The sequence below is a fragment of the Rattus norvegicus genome, chromosome 1, assembly GCF_036323735.1.
Source record: "Rattus norvegicus strain BN/NHsdMcwi chromosome 1, GRCr8, whole genome shotgun sequence".
Lineage (NCBI taxonomy): Eukaryota > Metazoa > Chordata > Mammalia > Rodentia > Muridae > Rattus > Rattus norvegicus.
In genome coordinates, this window is record NC_086019.1 from 54,845,374 (window position 1) to 54,860,398 (window position 15,025).

A 15,025-nucleotide genomic window follows, 5' to 3' on the forward strand; every position below is an offset into this window, starting at 1 on the left:
CAATGTTACTTAAAGGTACATCATTTTGCTTCCCCCTGCCCCGCCCCCCGGAGCTGGCGATCAAACCCAGGGCCTTGTGCTTGCTAGGCAAGCGCTCTACCACTGAGCTAATAAATCCCCAACCCTCGCTTTTTTTTTTTTAAGCCGTTAGATTACATAGGTACAGGAAACACATACCCTCAGTTCCACCACTGATTTCGCTACAACCTTAACGTTCACAGCAGGTTAAAGTACTAAATATCTGGGGGAGAAAGCCCCTCCCAAAAGAAGACTGGTACAGAATAACCTGCAAAGCCCAGGTGCTGTATATTGCCTTTATTGTGCAGAAAAGGCTTCCCGCAGATTGTCTTTGGTTACTTTGTCAACAGAAAAGTATCACACAGTTGACTTCCCAACACAAAAAGCTACACGTGCTTAAAGTAGGCATCTTCCAGAGGGCAGAACAGTTTCCGGTTCAGTTACAATCCGCTGGCTATGGTGTTTCTGTCCCCAAATTAACTACTCTAAAGCGACAAGGGAGGACATTAGAAGTGTGCCTTGTGTCTCACTAAAGTAGGACAAATTCCAGTATTTCCAAGTCACTTCTATGTTGAAGAGAAATACAAGGTATAGGACCCTAGGCAAAGGACTCTAGCTTGCAGTCACAGGAAATTGGACCACAGCCTCGTCTCTGTTCCTGGCATCACTACTGCAGGTGTTAAGCAAAAGGTTGTGAGACAAGATAATAAGACATGTACTGTTGCTCTTATTTGAAAATAGAGCTTTTTCTCCCCTTGTCCCAAGAGCCTGCCATGTTGTGCCTAGAAGATCCAGTTGTCTACAAGTCTCAGCACATGGAGGAGAGTTCAATTCACAGGGATGGAGGCGACACAGGTGTCCACGAGGCTATGAGAAGGCTTTGGGCTGTGTCATACTGGCTGTCAGAAATGTCTGTGACGGTAGCAGCCCCTTCATACATCGGGGAGCCAGAGGATGAGGACGTGGCGGCTGAGACCGTGTGCGTCAGGGGTGCGTAGTGTGCAGGGGAGCCTCTAAAGAACTGGGCTCCCAGCCCGTTGGACACCCCAGCTGTCTGGGAGCCTGGGGTGATGGTACCATTGCTCACAGACCAGAGGCTGGGGTACTGGCTGAAACAGAGAAAACAGAAGTCAGGGGCCTAGGCAGAGGTTGCGAATGAGCTACACCTGGATGAGGCATGGGGGAAGGGCTGGTTCTAGAACACTGTTGTCCATGCTTTGGATCACATGGCTGTGCAGTGTCTCCACTATTACCACATGGATAGAAGCTACTGTGTCAAATAAAATCAACAAGGTTGCACAGTGAACGTTAGCATCCGGAGTCCTGCTGAAAGGGACTCTGGCAAGTAGCTCTATACTCATTGGCATACAGAATTCGTACTGAGCACCAAGGCATTGTGTCCCCAACCACACCACCCCGATCCCCAATATCCACAGAAGAAAGTGTCCCTTAGAATGCTATCATTGCTGGCCCAGGCTCATCCAGTGGACAGGAGGGATTAGCACATCAACATGGGGCAATATACAAGGGATCCCAGAGCTGGGCTTAGGACCAGCTCTGCTTCTTGACCTCACCCCGAAATGAATTTCATCTAACTAGGCTAAAGTTTTGTTTGGGAGAACCTTCCTTTGAATTCTTCTATAAACACATAATGTGATCTGATGTAAGATTATTTAAAACAAAATCCCCTTTTTCTACATCAAAGGCACATGAATCTGAGAGCAAGCCTGGATATATTAAGGCAGATTACTTTTTCAGACTAAGACACCAAACTGGGACAAGTGGTCAGCACTTGGCTGCCTGCCGATATCAGGCTCCTTAAGTAATGCGTCAGGGCCATTGAGAAGTTTGTCATCTTATATTGGCTTTAAGAGCAGGTTAAGGTGGATTTAGTAATACCTGCCAATAACCCCAACAACTAAGGAGGCTGAGGCAGGAGAATCAAGACCTTGAGCTCTGGGCTGTGTAATGAATTCAAAGCCAGCCTGAGACACTATGTCAAAACAAAGCAAAACCAACCGACCAAAGAAACACTAGACAACTAAATTCTTACTAGTAAAGGGTTTTCTCCAAAACTAAAACAGCTAGGACCTTAGATAAATGTTTATGTTCTAGACCACTAGTGCTCAATCTGTGGGTTGTGACCCCTTTATCTAATATCCGGCATACCAGATATTTACCTTATATTTCATAACAAAAATGGCAGTTATGAAGTAGCAACGAAATAATCTTATAGTTGGGGAGGTCACAACATGAGGAACTGTGGTAAAGAGACACAGCACTGGGAAGGTTGAGAACCACTGCTTTAGACATTTGAGGTCAAGCTGCATGGTGGCTGGCTCACTTCTCTGAGAACTGTCCAGAAATCAGTATCTTCCGATCCCTCTCCTCAGTGGAGATTATGTATTGGCATCCAGCTTTGCAGCTCCTTGCTATTGTTTCAGTACCCTGGAGAGTTAACACGCCTGAAGGGAATGTATCACCAGCAGCCGGTTCTCAGCACAGTACTAAGGACTCTTAACTCCTTTGTCCACAGAAAAAGTCAAGAAATGGGTTGCCTCTGGTGACTAAGGTTCTTCTGCACTGTTACTTTAAACGACGCATGCCGTCTTCATCAGCCTGAGAGACAGCTGAGGTTGGGGCTACTTAATACCTTTTTACATATAGTCCCTCCCCAGACATACATACCTAGAGCCAGTAGGTGGGCTGGCATTATGACTCACGGGCAGCATGCTGGTGTGGGCAGGCACTCCGAGGCTAGACCAGTTGTCATGGGACTGCAGCATGGACAGGCATGCAGATGAATTGTCGGCATAGGCTGAGGGATGTGGAGAGGGGAAGTTACCCGACAGGACTTCCAAAAGGAATAAAATGTAACAAAATGTATCAACTACAGGCCTGCCCACCCAACACTACCAACAAAAGCTACCTAAGTAGACTGGGAGAGCAAGACCCCTAGCCTGCTGAGTTCACTGGCGTGGCAATATTTATTGTCAATGTTAATTATTAGAAAATACCCCACTTAACCTACAGTGTCTCGTCCCACGAGATGTCCTGCGGGCAGTGATATTGCTGGTCTTTCTTTTTATCTTTATGCTATTTATTTATTACTTTTGTGGCATTGCGGATCAGATTCAGAACCTCTCGAATGCTAGTCAAGTACCGAGCCACTAAGTGACACCCTAGCCTGGAATGTTTCATTTTTAAAGTAAATAAAAAAATACTTGCTACGTTAGCTCGTCTTTCCCATAGAGGCTCGGACGGGCTATGGAAACCATGACCTCACCAAATTAAAAATATGATCTCCCCACCTCAGAGCCCAGCCTCTGGTGGAGGAGTCTCCAAGGCTGTTGCCTTTCATTTTGAATCAGTTGTAATTGCTTAATTGTTTTATGGTGTTCTTTAGCCATTTTCCCCTCCCTCTGGAGCAGACAAAGGTTTGGTCTGAGCAGACAAGTGTTAGAGAATCTGCCAGAGGTCTCAAACTGTCCTGGGGCTGGCAATCCATCTTCTGAGTCCAGAGTGGACCAAAAATGTGCCTGGTTCTCAGGTGACACCCATGCTGAGGGCCTGGGTTCTACACCTGGACAGTCTGTTGTCTGGTCAGGAATGTTGGTACCTGGCTAATCCAATATGGTCACTTTAGAGAGGTTGGTGGAACAGCTAAACCAGGGCCCCACTGAAAGGCCCAGACAGCTGTCTTCAAAGCCTAGAGCATATTCTGAGGCACCTTGACCAAGTCTCTTCAGGAGCCACTAGGAGCTGGGTTCCCTATCTTGCGGCCCTATAGAAATGCCTCTCCAGAAGGATTCTCCCACTACCCCACAGCTGGTGAATGGAGGTTCAGAACCTACTTGGAGAGTTGTTCCGATGAGCATAAGGGCTGGGGTAGGGCGATGACCGGTGGTTCCTCAGAGTCGGGTACCTCTCACAGCCATGTGTGGAGGGGAGAGAGAGCGAACCTCCAAACTGAGGATGGGAGCTGGCAGGTGGACAGAGGGTGCCAGCTCCAGGAACAAGCCACCCCCCTGCTGTGAGAAAAGCATGCTGGGTAACTGACCCTTGTTTGAGACTCAGTCCCGTCCTAGTTCTAACCTGGGAGATTCTGGAACTGAAGAATAACCAGTATCCCTCCCTCGGGGCAGACTAGTCTCCAAGTGTCCCTGTGGAGTGTCACAGGATGTCTGGGATGCCAGCACTCTTGAGAGGCCCAAGCTAATCCCATAGCCCTGTTTTACAAGATTAGACCTAAGACCACTCCCAGAATAAAATGTCAAAGGGATCGAGTATGAAGATGGAGGACCTCAGTGGGCCTCAGGTAGGACCCAGGCGGCCCCCCAACAGGTGCTGAAGCCAGTAGCCTGCTCCTGCCTCAAGAATAGTCAGTGGATCCATTTCCTATTTATTCCTTTCTGTTCTGACTCCACCACATTCTCTCCACTACGCTTCCAAGATAGATCTATCCACTGAAACTAATTTTGCACTCCTACTGTACCAGACAGTTCTTCAGATAATACTCGAGGAAGATACACGTGTCCACACAGCCCTGGTGTGACCCCAAACACAGTCCATTTCCTGGTCAAGTGAGCCACAACAGGGCCCTGTTTGTTAAATTCATTTGTTAAATTTGTTTGGAAGAGGATATTAAAATACCAGTTTAGACTAGCTGGTCATCATTTAAGGGCAGAGTGCTAAGCTGGTCTAGCAGCCACTGGAGTGGCCTGCAAGACTCTTCTCCTCCTTAGCAATGACTTCGATGTTTGGAGATCCCTCCTTGAAAAGAGGGAGGGGGCCAGGTCTTTTCTCTCCCTGTGTGCCTGCATGGATCTGCACCCATCACTGCCTAGAAAACCTCCTGAAGCAGAATTTTTAAAGAACTAGCCACCATCCAAGCCACCAAACTCAGGAGCCACAGGAACTGAGCAAGGGTCACTCATGTGTGTCTCCAAAGATAGCCATTCAGTTTTCAGCCACTAATAAGTGGAAGCCATCTCCAAGGGGGTGGGTGTGATAGCTGAACCCTCATCACCCCCAAGTCTAAACTCCCAGAACTCCACCCCACCCTGGCTGCAGCTAAACAAAACAAACAAACAAATAAAGAGTTCTTTCTGCCTACCAGGGTCCAAAGCCCAGGATGGTTAGGCAGCTTCCAAAGCAAAGGACATGTGCCCAGGTCACAAAGAGCCTTCCTGCCATCCCCACTATTCCCAGACACCCAAAGCTTACCTGTGGGTTCTAATTCTAACAAGTCTAGACCGGAAACAAGGCAGAGAGGGATATGGGGGTGCAACAAACCGTACATTGGGAATATCCCGGCTGCTGGCAGTCCCCTGGCTCCTCCATTACATCTTTGTGGTCATTTCTGCCAAAAAGTATTGGGAATGGTCAAAAGAAGAGCTGTCTGGAGGCAGTGGGTAGCCTTCTTTGCACAAAGTTCTTTGCCTCAGGAGTGCGGTTAGAACTCTCACCTTTCTTTTGCATCAAGGAAGGCTTTAGCAAACGGGTTGTATTTAATTTTAAGGGCCGTAATCTGAAAAACAAGAAATATATTTACTAATACAATGTTTGTTACCAGAGGGTTTGATGGGGGATGGGGGGGGTGGAGAAGCATCCTAGGCCTGTCAATCCAGGGACTAGGATGCTGAGGCAAGAGGACTGTGAACTGAAGGATATCCTGGGCTACATAGCAAGCATCAAATGGGGGTGGGGCACACTACCAAAGAAGAAAGGAAATTGAGAAAGGACAGGACCCAGTTAGAGTGTTCAAATGAATCAGTCTTTGTTTTCCTATCTGTGTCTGAAAGGGCTGAGGAATCACAAAGAAATGCAATTTGTAAGTGAAACTCACAATATCACGTCTAGTCTGGACATAGCCTGGAGTTGCTGTGACATTAAGGTCCACAGTGGCAGCCCTGGTGACTACTGACACATTTTCTGTGATTTGGGGTTAGAAGTAAGGACCCTTGACTGCCTTTGCCAGGACTTCACGCTGCTGAGATATGGGACTGTAGCTCCCTAGCCTCCAAGTTTTAAAACCGTGAGGTTGTGGTTCACGCGTCTTTCAAGCATGTTGTAGATGTGTATTAGATCGTTTGAGATTAACAACATGCTCAAACGAGTATTTTAAACTTGTTCCCTCCTAGCCACCGAAGTAGTAAATCTGAACTAAATCTTGCCTGTCTTCTGTACTACGGCTTTACCTCCCAGTCCCCAGGACAGGCTGGGTGAGGGGACTCCCTTCAGAAGCCTCACCTCCTCATTCTGGTAGGCAGTCACTGCTATGAACTGGGTCTCGGGAAAGCAGTGGCTGGTGATCATGCGTTGCGGGCCCCCAACTCTCACGATGTGAATCCGAGGTTCGTACTTATGCAAGGAGTTCAACATGATCTGCAGGAGAAGTTAAGGATCAAGAATGGAGACCTGCGCCTACCTTAATACCACAGCATCCACCAGGAACTGATCAATAAGAAACGGATCCAGCTGCAAATGTCTCCAGGAAACTGCCAGCAGTATGGAGGGCATGGGGTCCATTTTACCCAACGGCTTCCCACAGATGGTCTGGAACTGGGATGAGAGGTATACTACACCCTATTAAACCCTGTCAGCATAAGGCCACAAACAACTTTAAATGCCTGGCTTGGTCGCAACTTGGAGTGAGTTCTCTTGGAACAGGCCCCAATTAAAGACTTTTCAGAAGAGTGGAATGTGCACGTTTGTGGTAGACTCGCCAGTGTTCCCTTTTGACTTTAAAAGTGACTGAGGATTCAGAGTCAAAGCTCACCTAGGGCCAGAGTTGGTTCTCAAGCCTCAGGCCTTTATCAACCCTTCCAGGGTGAGTGAGGACTCCCAGTCCCCTTCTCCAGGCCCTGGTATAACCCTCATCAGCTTAATATAAACAGTACTAAAGATTTAATTGGGGAAGGCCACGGTGGCTTCTGTAGGGCTGACAAAGACTGAGGGAGCCTTTTTAAGCTCCCAGGTTGGGAGTGGTGAAGCCTCTCCCCTCTGGCCCGGGGCCCTCAGCTGTCTCCTGCATTGTCTTACCTGTCCTCCTCCATTGAGTTTGTTGGTGAGTTTGACTTTGCTGAAAGACACAGGGGCCTTCATCCAGTGGGCCCCGAAATTGGGCGAGTCTGGGTGGATGTAGACGCAGCTGGGCGCCTGAGGCTCTGGTTTGCCCCCAGGTACCCACTCCCCATTCACATACTTCCAGCGGTGGTTGTCAGCCGCCACGAAGTCCAGCAGGAAGGAATACATGGCATTGGGGTCCAGACCTGACACATTTACCTTCAGCACCGGGAACATCCTCCTGGAAAAGACGGTGCACAGCAGGAGAACCCATCCGTTGGAGAAAGGAAGCCTGCACAAAGTGTTGCCGTCCAAAGAGGACCCTCTGCAACGCGAACTTCTTTGCCCAGGCTTTCTCAGTCCTGGACCAAATCATCTCTCCCACTCAACCACGGGCTCTTGAGACTGCAGAGGGACAAATCTAGCCAAGGTTAAACCTGGCCACACCAGTGTACACCTAGGAACCCTACAGTTCGAATACCTCCTTCCTCCCCAGGTTTCGTCAGGGAAAGTTTCCGAGAAACCAGGGTTAGGAATCCCCTGGGGGCTGTTAACTCAGAGGGAAGAAACAGGAAGAAACAGGACGAGTGGGGGGAAAAGGTGCTCTCCCCGAAGGGGCGCTCTCCAGGCCCCAGACTGCCGGCTTGCCGCACGCACCTACCTGCCGTTCTTGGTCACAATCATCTCATTAGTTAGCTCCTTGAAGCGCAGCCACAGCTCGCTCTCTTCCAGACCCACTCGCAGTTCACGTTCGGTGGGGTCGCCCTTCTCGCTGCCCGCCTGCAGCTCGCTCTCCACGGCGCTGAGCAGGTGATCCACTCGGTACTGCAGGCTCTTCCCTGCGCTCTCTGTGCCCGGGGAGCTCATCCTCCCGCCACCCTCTCCACCGCCCTGGAGTCTTGACTCCCTACCCAACAGCCACCTTCACTTCTCTCGCCACCACTTTTCCAAGAAAAAGGATCACTCTGCGGAGCCCAAAGATCACACCTGGGTCCCAGCACATTCGCCAAAGGAGGACCGGGACCGAGATGTGGGGGGAAGGGGGCGGGGATGGGGGTAAGGGCCTGGGGAGCCGTGGTTCCACTTGAACTCCCGCAAGGCGCGACAAGAGTAAGTCTCTGGGGGAGAGAAAATGGGTCCCCTCCCCATAAATACATCCGAGGTGGCCTCGCAGGGGGGCGCGGCGGATTGGGCGGGACACCCTTTGAAGTACGGAGCAGCTGCCCATTGGCGGTGCGCGGCCATATCAGACCGGCCGGGCGGGCCCGGAGGCTGGGGGCCAACAATGGGCTCCCGCGCGCGCTTCCTGTAAGGAAAGCGTCGGGCGCAGTCCCGACACCCCCGCCCTCCCCCAAATGTTTGCACCTCCATCAAAGCGGCGGGGCGGACCCTGGGGAGGGGGGAAGGGCGAGAAGCCGGGCCGGAGCTACCCAGGTCCGCGGCTTCCAGAGCGGCTGCTAAACTCCCACGCGCACTCCGCACTCTCCAAGTGCACTCCAGCGCCTTTGGCTGTGCCCCGCGGAGTGTCCACGCTGCGCGCACCTGTGCGGGACTACGGCGGATCGGCGTCTCCCAGGTCTCCTTGACCTCTCCGAAGCCTCAGCCTCCCAAAGTGTAGCAGCTTCGGGACACATCCCCTCGCCCGTGGACTGCCACTAACTCCCCACCTCGGCATCCGTGCCCCCAACGACCTTCACCTGCAAAGAGAGGGAAGCTCAATGCGGATCTGTCCCGAGAGGGAAATAGACGAACAGATAGCGACCCTAGTAGGAGGCGTCCTCGCGTCCCACATAAAAGCTGGACTTAGACTGTGGATGAGCCTGCACCGAATGTGGCCCCGGGAGTCCCTGGTCTCTTTGCTCCGGGGATTGTTGGAACGCACGCTGCGCGCGTTTCCCTACCCGCCTGGCCATGCGGTGTGGGCAGCAGTTGGTTTATTACCTCTCGGTGAGAACCTCAGCCAGAGAGTGAGGGGAAGGTGACAAAGAGCAGGAAATAGTTCAATGGGGTCTCTTTAAACAATAACATTCCTCTAAAACGTGAGCCCAGGAAGCGGGAAGGAAGCTGGAGCTCGCGCCCAGTTCTTTAACGAGGGTATGGGTTTCAGCCTCCGTTTCCCTGTCTTCCACGCGCCCATCCCACCCCGAAGCTCCTTGGAGGAGGCCCCTGAATCAGGTTGGGGCACTTAATTCTGAGTCCGTTGCCTCTCTGAGAGTCTCCCTAGGAAGTCTTGGGGGTCCGAGTTGTGGAGCAAGCCAGGCCCCCGGCTCCGAGTTCTACCTGCCCCTACTTCTGGGAGAGAGGGTTTTCCAGGAGCCAACCTCAGGGGAAGGTACTCCGGAGTGGGATGGGGACATGTCCTGGACTACCCTCCGCTGCCCTTTCCCACTGACTACTGGGTTGCTCGGTTGCTCTTCTGTAGTCTAGGATATAAAGAAATCTGAGGCTGACCGGAGGGGGATGCTTCCTTTGACAGAGACACCAAAAGGATCTCCTTTGTGCCCAACCCTGAGCCTCCTGCAACGCCCACCAGCCAGTTTGTGTTGTGGGTTTGCGGAAGTATACAAGGGAGATACCATCTTTTCTCCCTCGGAGACCCTAAGGTCTGAGGGCACTTGGAATAAATCTAGGTCAAGGGGGACGTGAAAGTCGAGGGAGGCTGGGCCCGAAAGTGACTGAAGATGTCTAACCTCTGGAGTGAAGGCGGAGCCGGCCCTGGGAATGTGGTTGCTCAAAGATGGATTTTTTCCATTGTTCAGGAAGCTGGTGGAAGATTGCTCTGGAACTGTTCTCCAAACAGAAGGAGGCAAATAAATGTTACTTTTTCTACCGTAAGCAGTGAAATCTCTCCACTCCACACATGCGCGAAGCCACATCCCCGGTGTAGGGATAAAAGCGACTCTTTCTAGGCTTAGCTATTCTGTCCCTACTCTCTTCTGTGAATAATGTCTGCCTGATCTTTGTTCCCAGAAAGTTGTCCCCAGCCTTTCCGAGGAGGGCTGCAGTGCAGGACAATTTACAGCCAAAAGCACCCTCCAGGCCAGCGGTAAAGAATTCCCAGTTACTAACCTGCGCTTCCCTAGGAGAGGCGTGGCCTCACCGCTACTCGCTGCTTCTCTCTCAAGTTGGCGGTCCTAAGGAAGCCTCAACCACCCCAGAAAAGCTTCGTGCCTGGGCCTCTACAGGGCAACATTTCCACCAAGAGCAAACAAAGGGAAAGGCCCAGGAACCATAAATGTATACCCGTGGCAATTCCGGGGGGGGGGGGAGCAGTTTCCCTGGTCTCACCACTTTTCAGACAACAAAGCCCCCTTTCCTTTGGAGCTGGTATGGGTCCTGACCTCACAACTCCAGAGTCTTCTTTCTTGAAAGAAAGGGGGGGGGATTATAATATATATCCATGTTGCAGAACACAGATACATAGATACATGAGCCCTAATAACTTCACCTTGTACCAACCTAGTCCTTCTCCACTTCCTGTTTCCCCAAGAAGTCACAGGATTCCTAAATCCCAGGTCAGTGTAGAGACAGCTTCAATGAAAACAATCCTGTCACCAAACAATGGAAGAAAATGGTGGCTTCGATGAGTGCTTTTAAAAGAGCACAATTCTTTAGTCTGCTTAACACTGAACTTTTTATGTTGTTTTCAGTGGCTGTGGTTTTGTAGAAAAGAAAATAGAAGGGCCTTTAAAATGAGACAGCAGAACTATATGTGGCTGGTCATTGTGACTGTAGGAAGAGAGTCACCAGGCTTTAGAGGTTCCAAGCTGCAAGCAAGAGGGAGGAGCTACCCTGTGCAAGGGCAGAACTGGGCGAGGGGTAACTGAAGAAGGTGTTTCTCAGGTCCAATCCTATCCTAGCTGTACTCATGAGTCAGAGTTCTGGTGGTTTAGGGACAGAAGTTGACACATTGAAAACAAATAAACCAGCCAACATTTCTCGGGAAACCTCCCCACCCTTTGAATCCAAGACTCAGGAGGGGACTCTGGCTTCTAGGGAGGGTAGTTCCAGTCTCCACAGCCTCCACACTCAAGCTTTCCACGCCCAGTGGGTCCAGGCCTCTTCAGGAGTAAGTCAGGAGAACCTCTTGCCCCATTCTTGTCTCGGTCTCTATGCAAGCCTCCAGTCATCTGTGCCTGGGAATGATAAGCCCAGCCTATTTTCTGTTTCTCCTGCTTCTCCCCTGAGGTGTTTCATCTCTGGTCCTTCAGCACGGATTGAGTGGTGTGTGAAGTATTTGCACCACACCACCCTGTCAATTTGTCTCTAAGTCACTCTTGGGTTTTACTGCCTCCCATGCAGATTTTATTTCTTTGCTGTCCCTTTGAGTTTCAGGCGGTCCTTGTTCCCCCTGAGTCTCTGCCATGCTATTTCTTCCAAGGTCTTCTGTGGCAGCCTTTTGCTTGTTGGGCTGTTTGTGCTTCCTAGAGGCCACCAGGTTCTTCCTTATACTCAGGACTGAAGGCTGTTTTCTGTGACCAATGTTGGTTCTTTCTTTTTAGTCTTGGGCTGTTCTCCTGGCCTCTCCATTAGCCTTTAGCCCTTTGAGGGGAGACTTCATGGTGTTTCTCCTTCCTCCACTCAAGCCGGACTAGGTCTGAGATAAGTGACTCCACTCAGATGGGGTGCCTCATCTCTCATCTTCTCGAACCCAGGGATGGTCATGGAAGGCAGCTGTAACTGTGTCCAGGAGGAGCGGCCACCGCACTGAAACCCATCTGCAAGTGCTGTGACCTACAGCCGACCCAGACCCGGCAGCCCTGCACACCTTCTAAAGACAGGTGCCACAGAAGTTCGGCCATTTTTGTTTTTTCTATCTGTGTTGTTCTGTTTCCTAATAACTATGAACTGGGCCCTTAAGAAAGAGCTATCTCGAAGCGCAAGGTCCTGGGTTCGGTCCCCAGCTCCGAAAAAAAAAAAAAAAAAAAAAAAAAAAAAAAAAAAAAAAAAAAAAAAAAGAAAGAGCTATCTCAGAGGAAATAGAGGTAGATAGAGGCAGGCTCAGAGTTCCTCCAGAAATCATTACAGGAGCTCAATCATTTAGTGAAAGGTTGTATACAAGTAATTTGTACAGGAGATTTCTTCCTCCCGCCCCCCATTATATACAAACCACCACATGTCACAGCAGGCTCTTCGCTCCAGCTAGGACCTGACATTCACCTAGGATAGCAGAGACACAGGAGGGTTTGTGCCAAGCTCCCTTGGGAACCTGGGTCAAGTGTATAAAGTTCCTCTAGGTCCAGGGGCCACACTGGAATCCTCTATACCTAGAGTGCTTGAGAAAGCTGAAGGCCTGGACCCCGGAGGAGAACGGCAAACTGAGACAGAGCCTAATTTAAATGACAGAGAAGACTCAGCAGCTACTGAGAAAGAACTACAGAGAGGGAGGTCAGAGGTCAGAGCTTCAGGGGTGTGTGTGTGTGTGTGTGTGTGTGTGTGTGTGTGTGTGTGTGTGTGTGTTCAAATAAAGAACGGGAAAGCTCAGGATGAGCCCAAAGGAAGACTCTGAGAGGATGGACGCCTGCAGGCTTCTTATACAGGGGGAAATTTGATGATCTCCAGGATCCGGATAGAAGGAATTTATAGTCCCACAACAATCCTGGAGGAGAAGAGATTTGATTTAGAGGCTTTTAATAGGAATTTCCAGGGGCATTCGAGAGAAAGACAGTAACAGGAGCAGGAGAATGATGAAATCATGAGAGTATCCCAGGTCGGCAGCTAGCTGGGGGAGGTGGGACAGAAAACCGCTGGCAGCTTCCAGGAGGAGTGGGTGTGAGGAAGGAGGCTGCGCCCACCTGCTGACAGCTAGGCAACAGGAAAGGCCTGAGAGGAGGAGAGGTAGCGAATGCCCCCGGGGGAGCTTTACCGCAGGAAGCGGGAGGGTTAAGATAAATCTCCCCACATATCAAGGGCACGACTGATAAAAATGGGGAGGGGGCTCTTAACACACTCCTGAGAACAGATTCAGAATCAGTGGCTCCCAACACCAGACTCCACCAGGCTGAAGAGCCCAGAAAGGAAAACCCGCTTGAAAGTCAGAATTAGTAGGAGCTACGACCCACAATCCGGGCTTCCAGACTTCCAGACACCAGTCCCACCCTCAAATACAAGAAAGCCTGTTGTATGCAGGGAAGAATTGGGTGCAGGTCATTTAGAGGAGCAACCCTGTCAGGGCACAACAGTCTTCTGTCAGCAAGGCAATTAAAGCTCACAGAGGAGTGGACAATGGAAGTTTTGATTTCTGATTTATTTAAATATATTTTATTTCCACTAAAACACCTTAAGTATGTAGAAAGTAAAAGTGAAGTTTCTTTGCTTTTCCCTGTTACTAGCTCACCGCATTCAAACAACAGGTACACAAGGAATTTGACCCGGGAAGGTAAAGGGGATGCACTTGGCTACACCCCCCACCCCCCCAACCCCCCACCCCCCACCCCCAGCCCCCGGGCAGCTGAGGACCGAACCCAGGGCCTTGCGCTTGGTAGGCAAGCGCTCTACCACTGAGCTAAATCCCCAACCCCTACTTTTTTTTTTAAGACAAGGTGCTGCTATGTAGCCTACACTAGCCTGAAACTCACTCTACAAACTAGGCTGGCCGTGAACTGCCACTGCCTCCTGAATTTTATAATTAAAGATCTTTTCCATCATGTCCAGCGACTCCATTTATGTATGTATGTATGTATGTATGTATGTATGTATGTATGTATTTATTATTTTTGTATTTTCAAGCTAGGGTTTCTCTGTGTAGCTCTGGCTGTCTTGGAACTGGCCCTGTAGACCAGGCTGACCTCAAACTCACAAAGATCCAGCTGCCTCTGCCTCCCCAGTGCTCAGATTAAAGGTGTGCCACCACTGCCCAGCTGCCAACGACTCCTTAAACCTAAAAAGAAAAAAAAGTCATAGTCTATGCTCTTTCCAGGAAAACAATTTCCAAAGTTTTCTCTTCAATGACCCTGGTCTCTTCTTAACCATAGCTGATTCTTCAGCCCCACCCACCCGAACCACAGAATCTCCATTCAAAATATGGAATAAATGGCCAGAATAGTATTTGCCTCTCTCTGAAACTTGACAAGCCAGGCTTCTTGTCATACACACTACTCCTCCAGGCTCCCACAGAGCAGCCCACTGAGCTGAGTGCTCCCTGACTTTTTCAGGCCAAAATTCAAATGCCACCATCATCCCCCAAAACACATCCTTAGGTCTGTCACAGCAAACCCCACTCTGTACCAATTTCTGCAGTCATTAGAGTTTCTATTGCTGGGATAAAAACAGCAGGGCAAAAACCAATCTGGGAAGAAATGGTTTATTTCACTTGTAACTTGTACTCCATCCTGGGAGGTATTCGGGATGGTGGTCAGGACAGGAGGAACTCAGGCAGGAGTCTGAAGGCAGGAACTGACGCAGAGCCCTTGAAGGAGTTCTGCTTAGTGGTTTGCTCCCATATGGCTTTCTCAGCCGGATTATTTACACAATCCAGGAATGCCAGCCCAGGGGTAGCATCACCATCCCACATCAACTGTTAAGCAAGAACGTACCCCAAAGGTCTACCCTACAGACTGAGTTTATGGAAGCATTTTCTCGGTTGAGGTCTTAGATCACTCTAACCTGTGTCAAGTCTACAAACCAGAAAAGAAAACATCAGTAGGAAAATCCATCTTTTCTTTTAACGATGATTTTGATTTTTATGTTTTATTTTTAATGATGTGTGATGGTACCTGAATAGTGTGTGGCGCCCCCATTAGACACAAACCACACCCCGATACCAATTTCCAAAACACAGTAATCCTTTATTAAGCAAGGCAAAGAGACAAGGTGGCTGAATCTGAATCCAGCAGAAACAGCAGCGAATAGCTTTGCAGGAGTTAATTTTAAGAGGAAAACATGGGAGGTCTGCGTTGGAATGAGCTGGTGTGGGTTGATAGGTTCTGATTACCTGTTT

At 49.9% G+C, this 15,025-nt stretch overlaps 1 protein-coding gene across 5 annotated transcripts; it reads right to left on the reverse strand.

Annotated features, from left to right (window-relative positions):
- Positions 1 to 300: 300 nt before the first annotated feature.
- Positions 301 to 13,967, reverse strand: Tbxt (T-box transcription factor T). 5 transcript variants are annotated; one of them, XM_039103475.2, is made up of 13 exons: positions 13,886 to 13,967; positions 10,546 to 10,634; positions 10,330 to 10,450; positions 9,777 to 9,871; positions 7,748 to 8,783; positions 7,226 to 7,327; positions 7,063 to 7,102; positions 6,271 to 6,405; positions 5,487 to 5,548; positions 5,319 to 5,380; positions 3,873 to 4,049; positions 2,707 to 2,836; positions 301 to 1,127 (listed from the first exon to the last, which is right to left on the reverse strand). In XM_039103475.2, the coding sequence occupies exons 5-13, from the start codon at positions 7,951 to 7,953 to the stop codon at positions 851 to 853; spliced, it is 1,191 nt and encodes a 396-aa protein (XP_038959403.1). In that variant the 5' UTR covers positions 7,954 to 8,783; positions 9,777 to 9,871; positions 10,330 to 10,450; positions 10,546 to 10,634; positions 13,886 to 13,967; the 3' UTR covers positions 301 to 850. The 5 variants fall into 5 exon arrangements, with proteins under 5 accessions (XP_038959403.1, XP_038959398.1, XP_017444362.1 ...); XM_039103470.2 differs by having other exon boundaries at positions 3,873 to 4,046; positions 7,063 to 7,327; XM_017588873.3 differs by having other exon boundaries at positions 7,063 to 7,327.
- Positions 13,968 to 15,025: the final 1,058 nt, after the last annotated feature.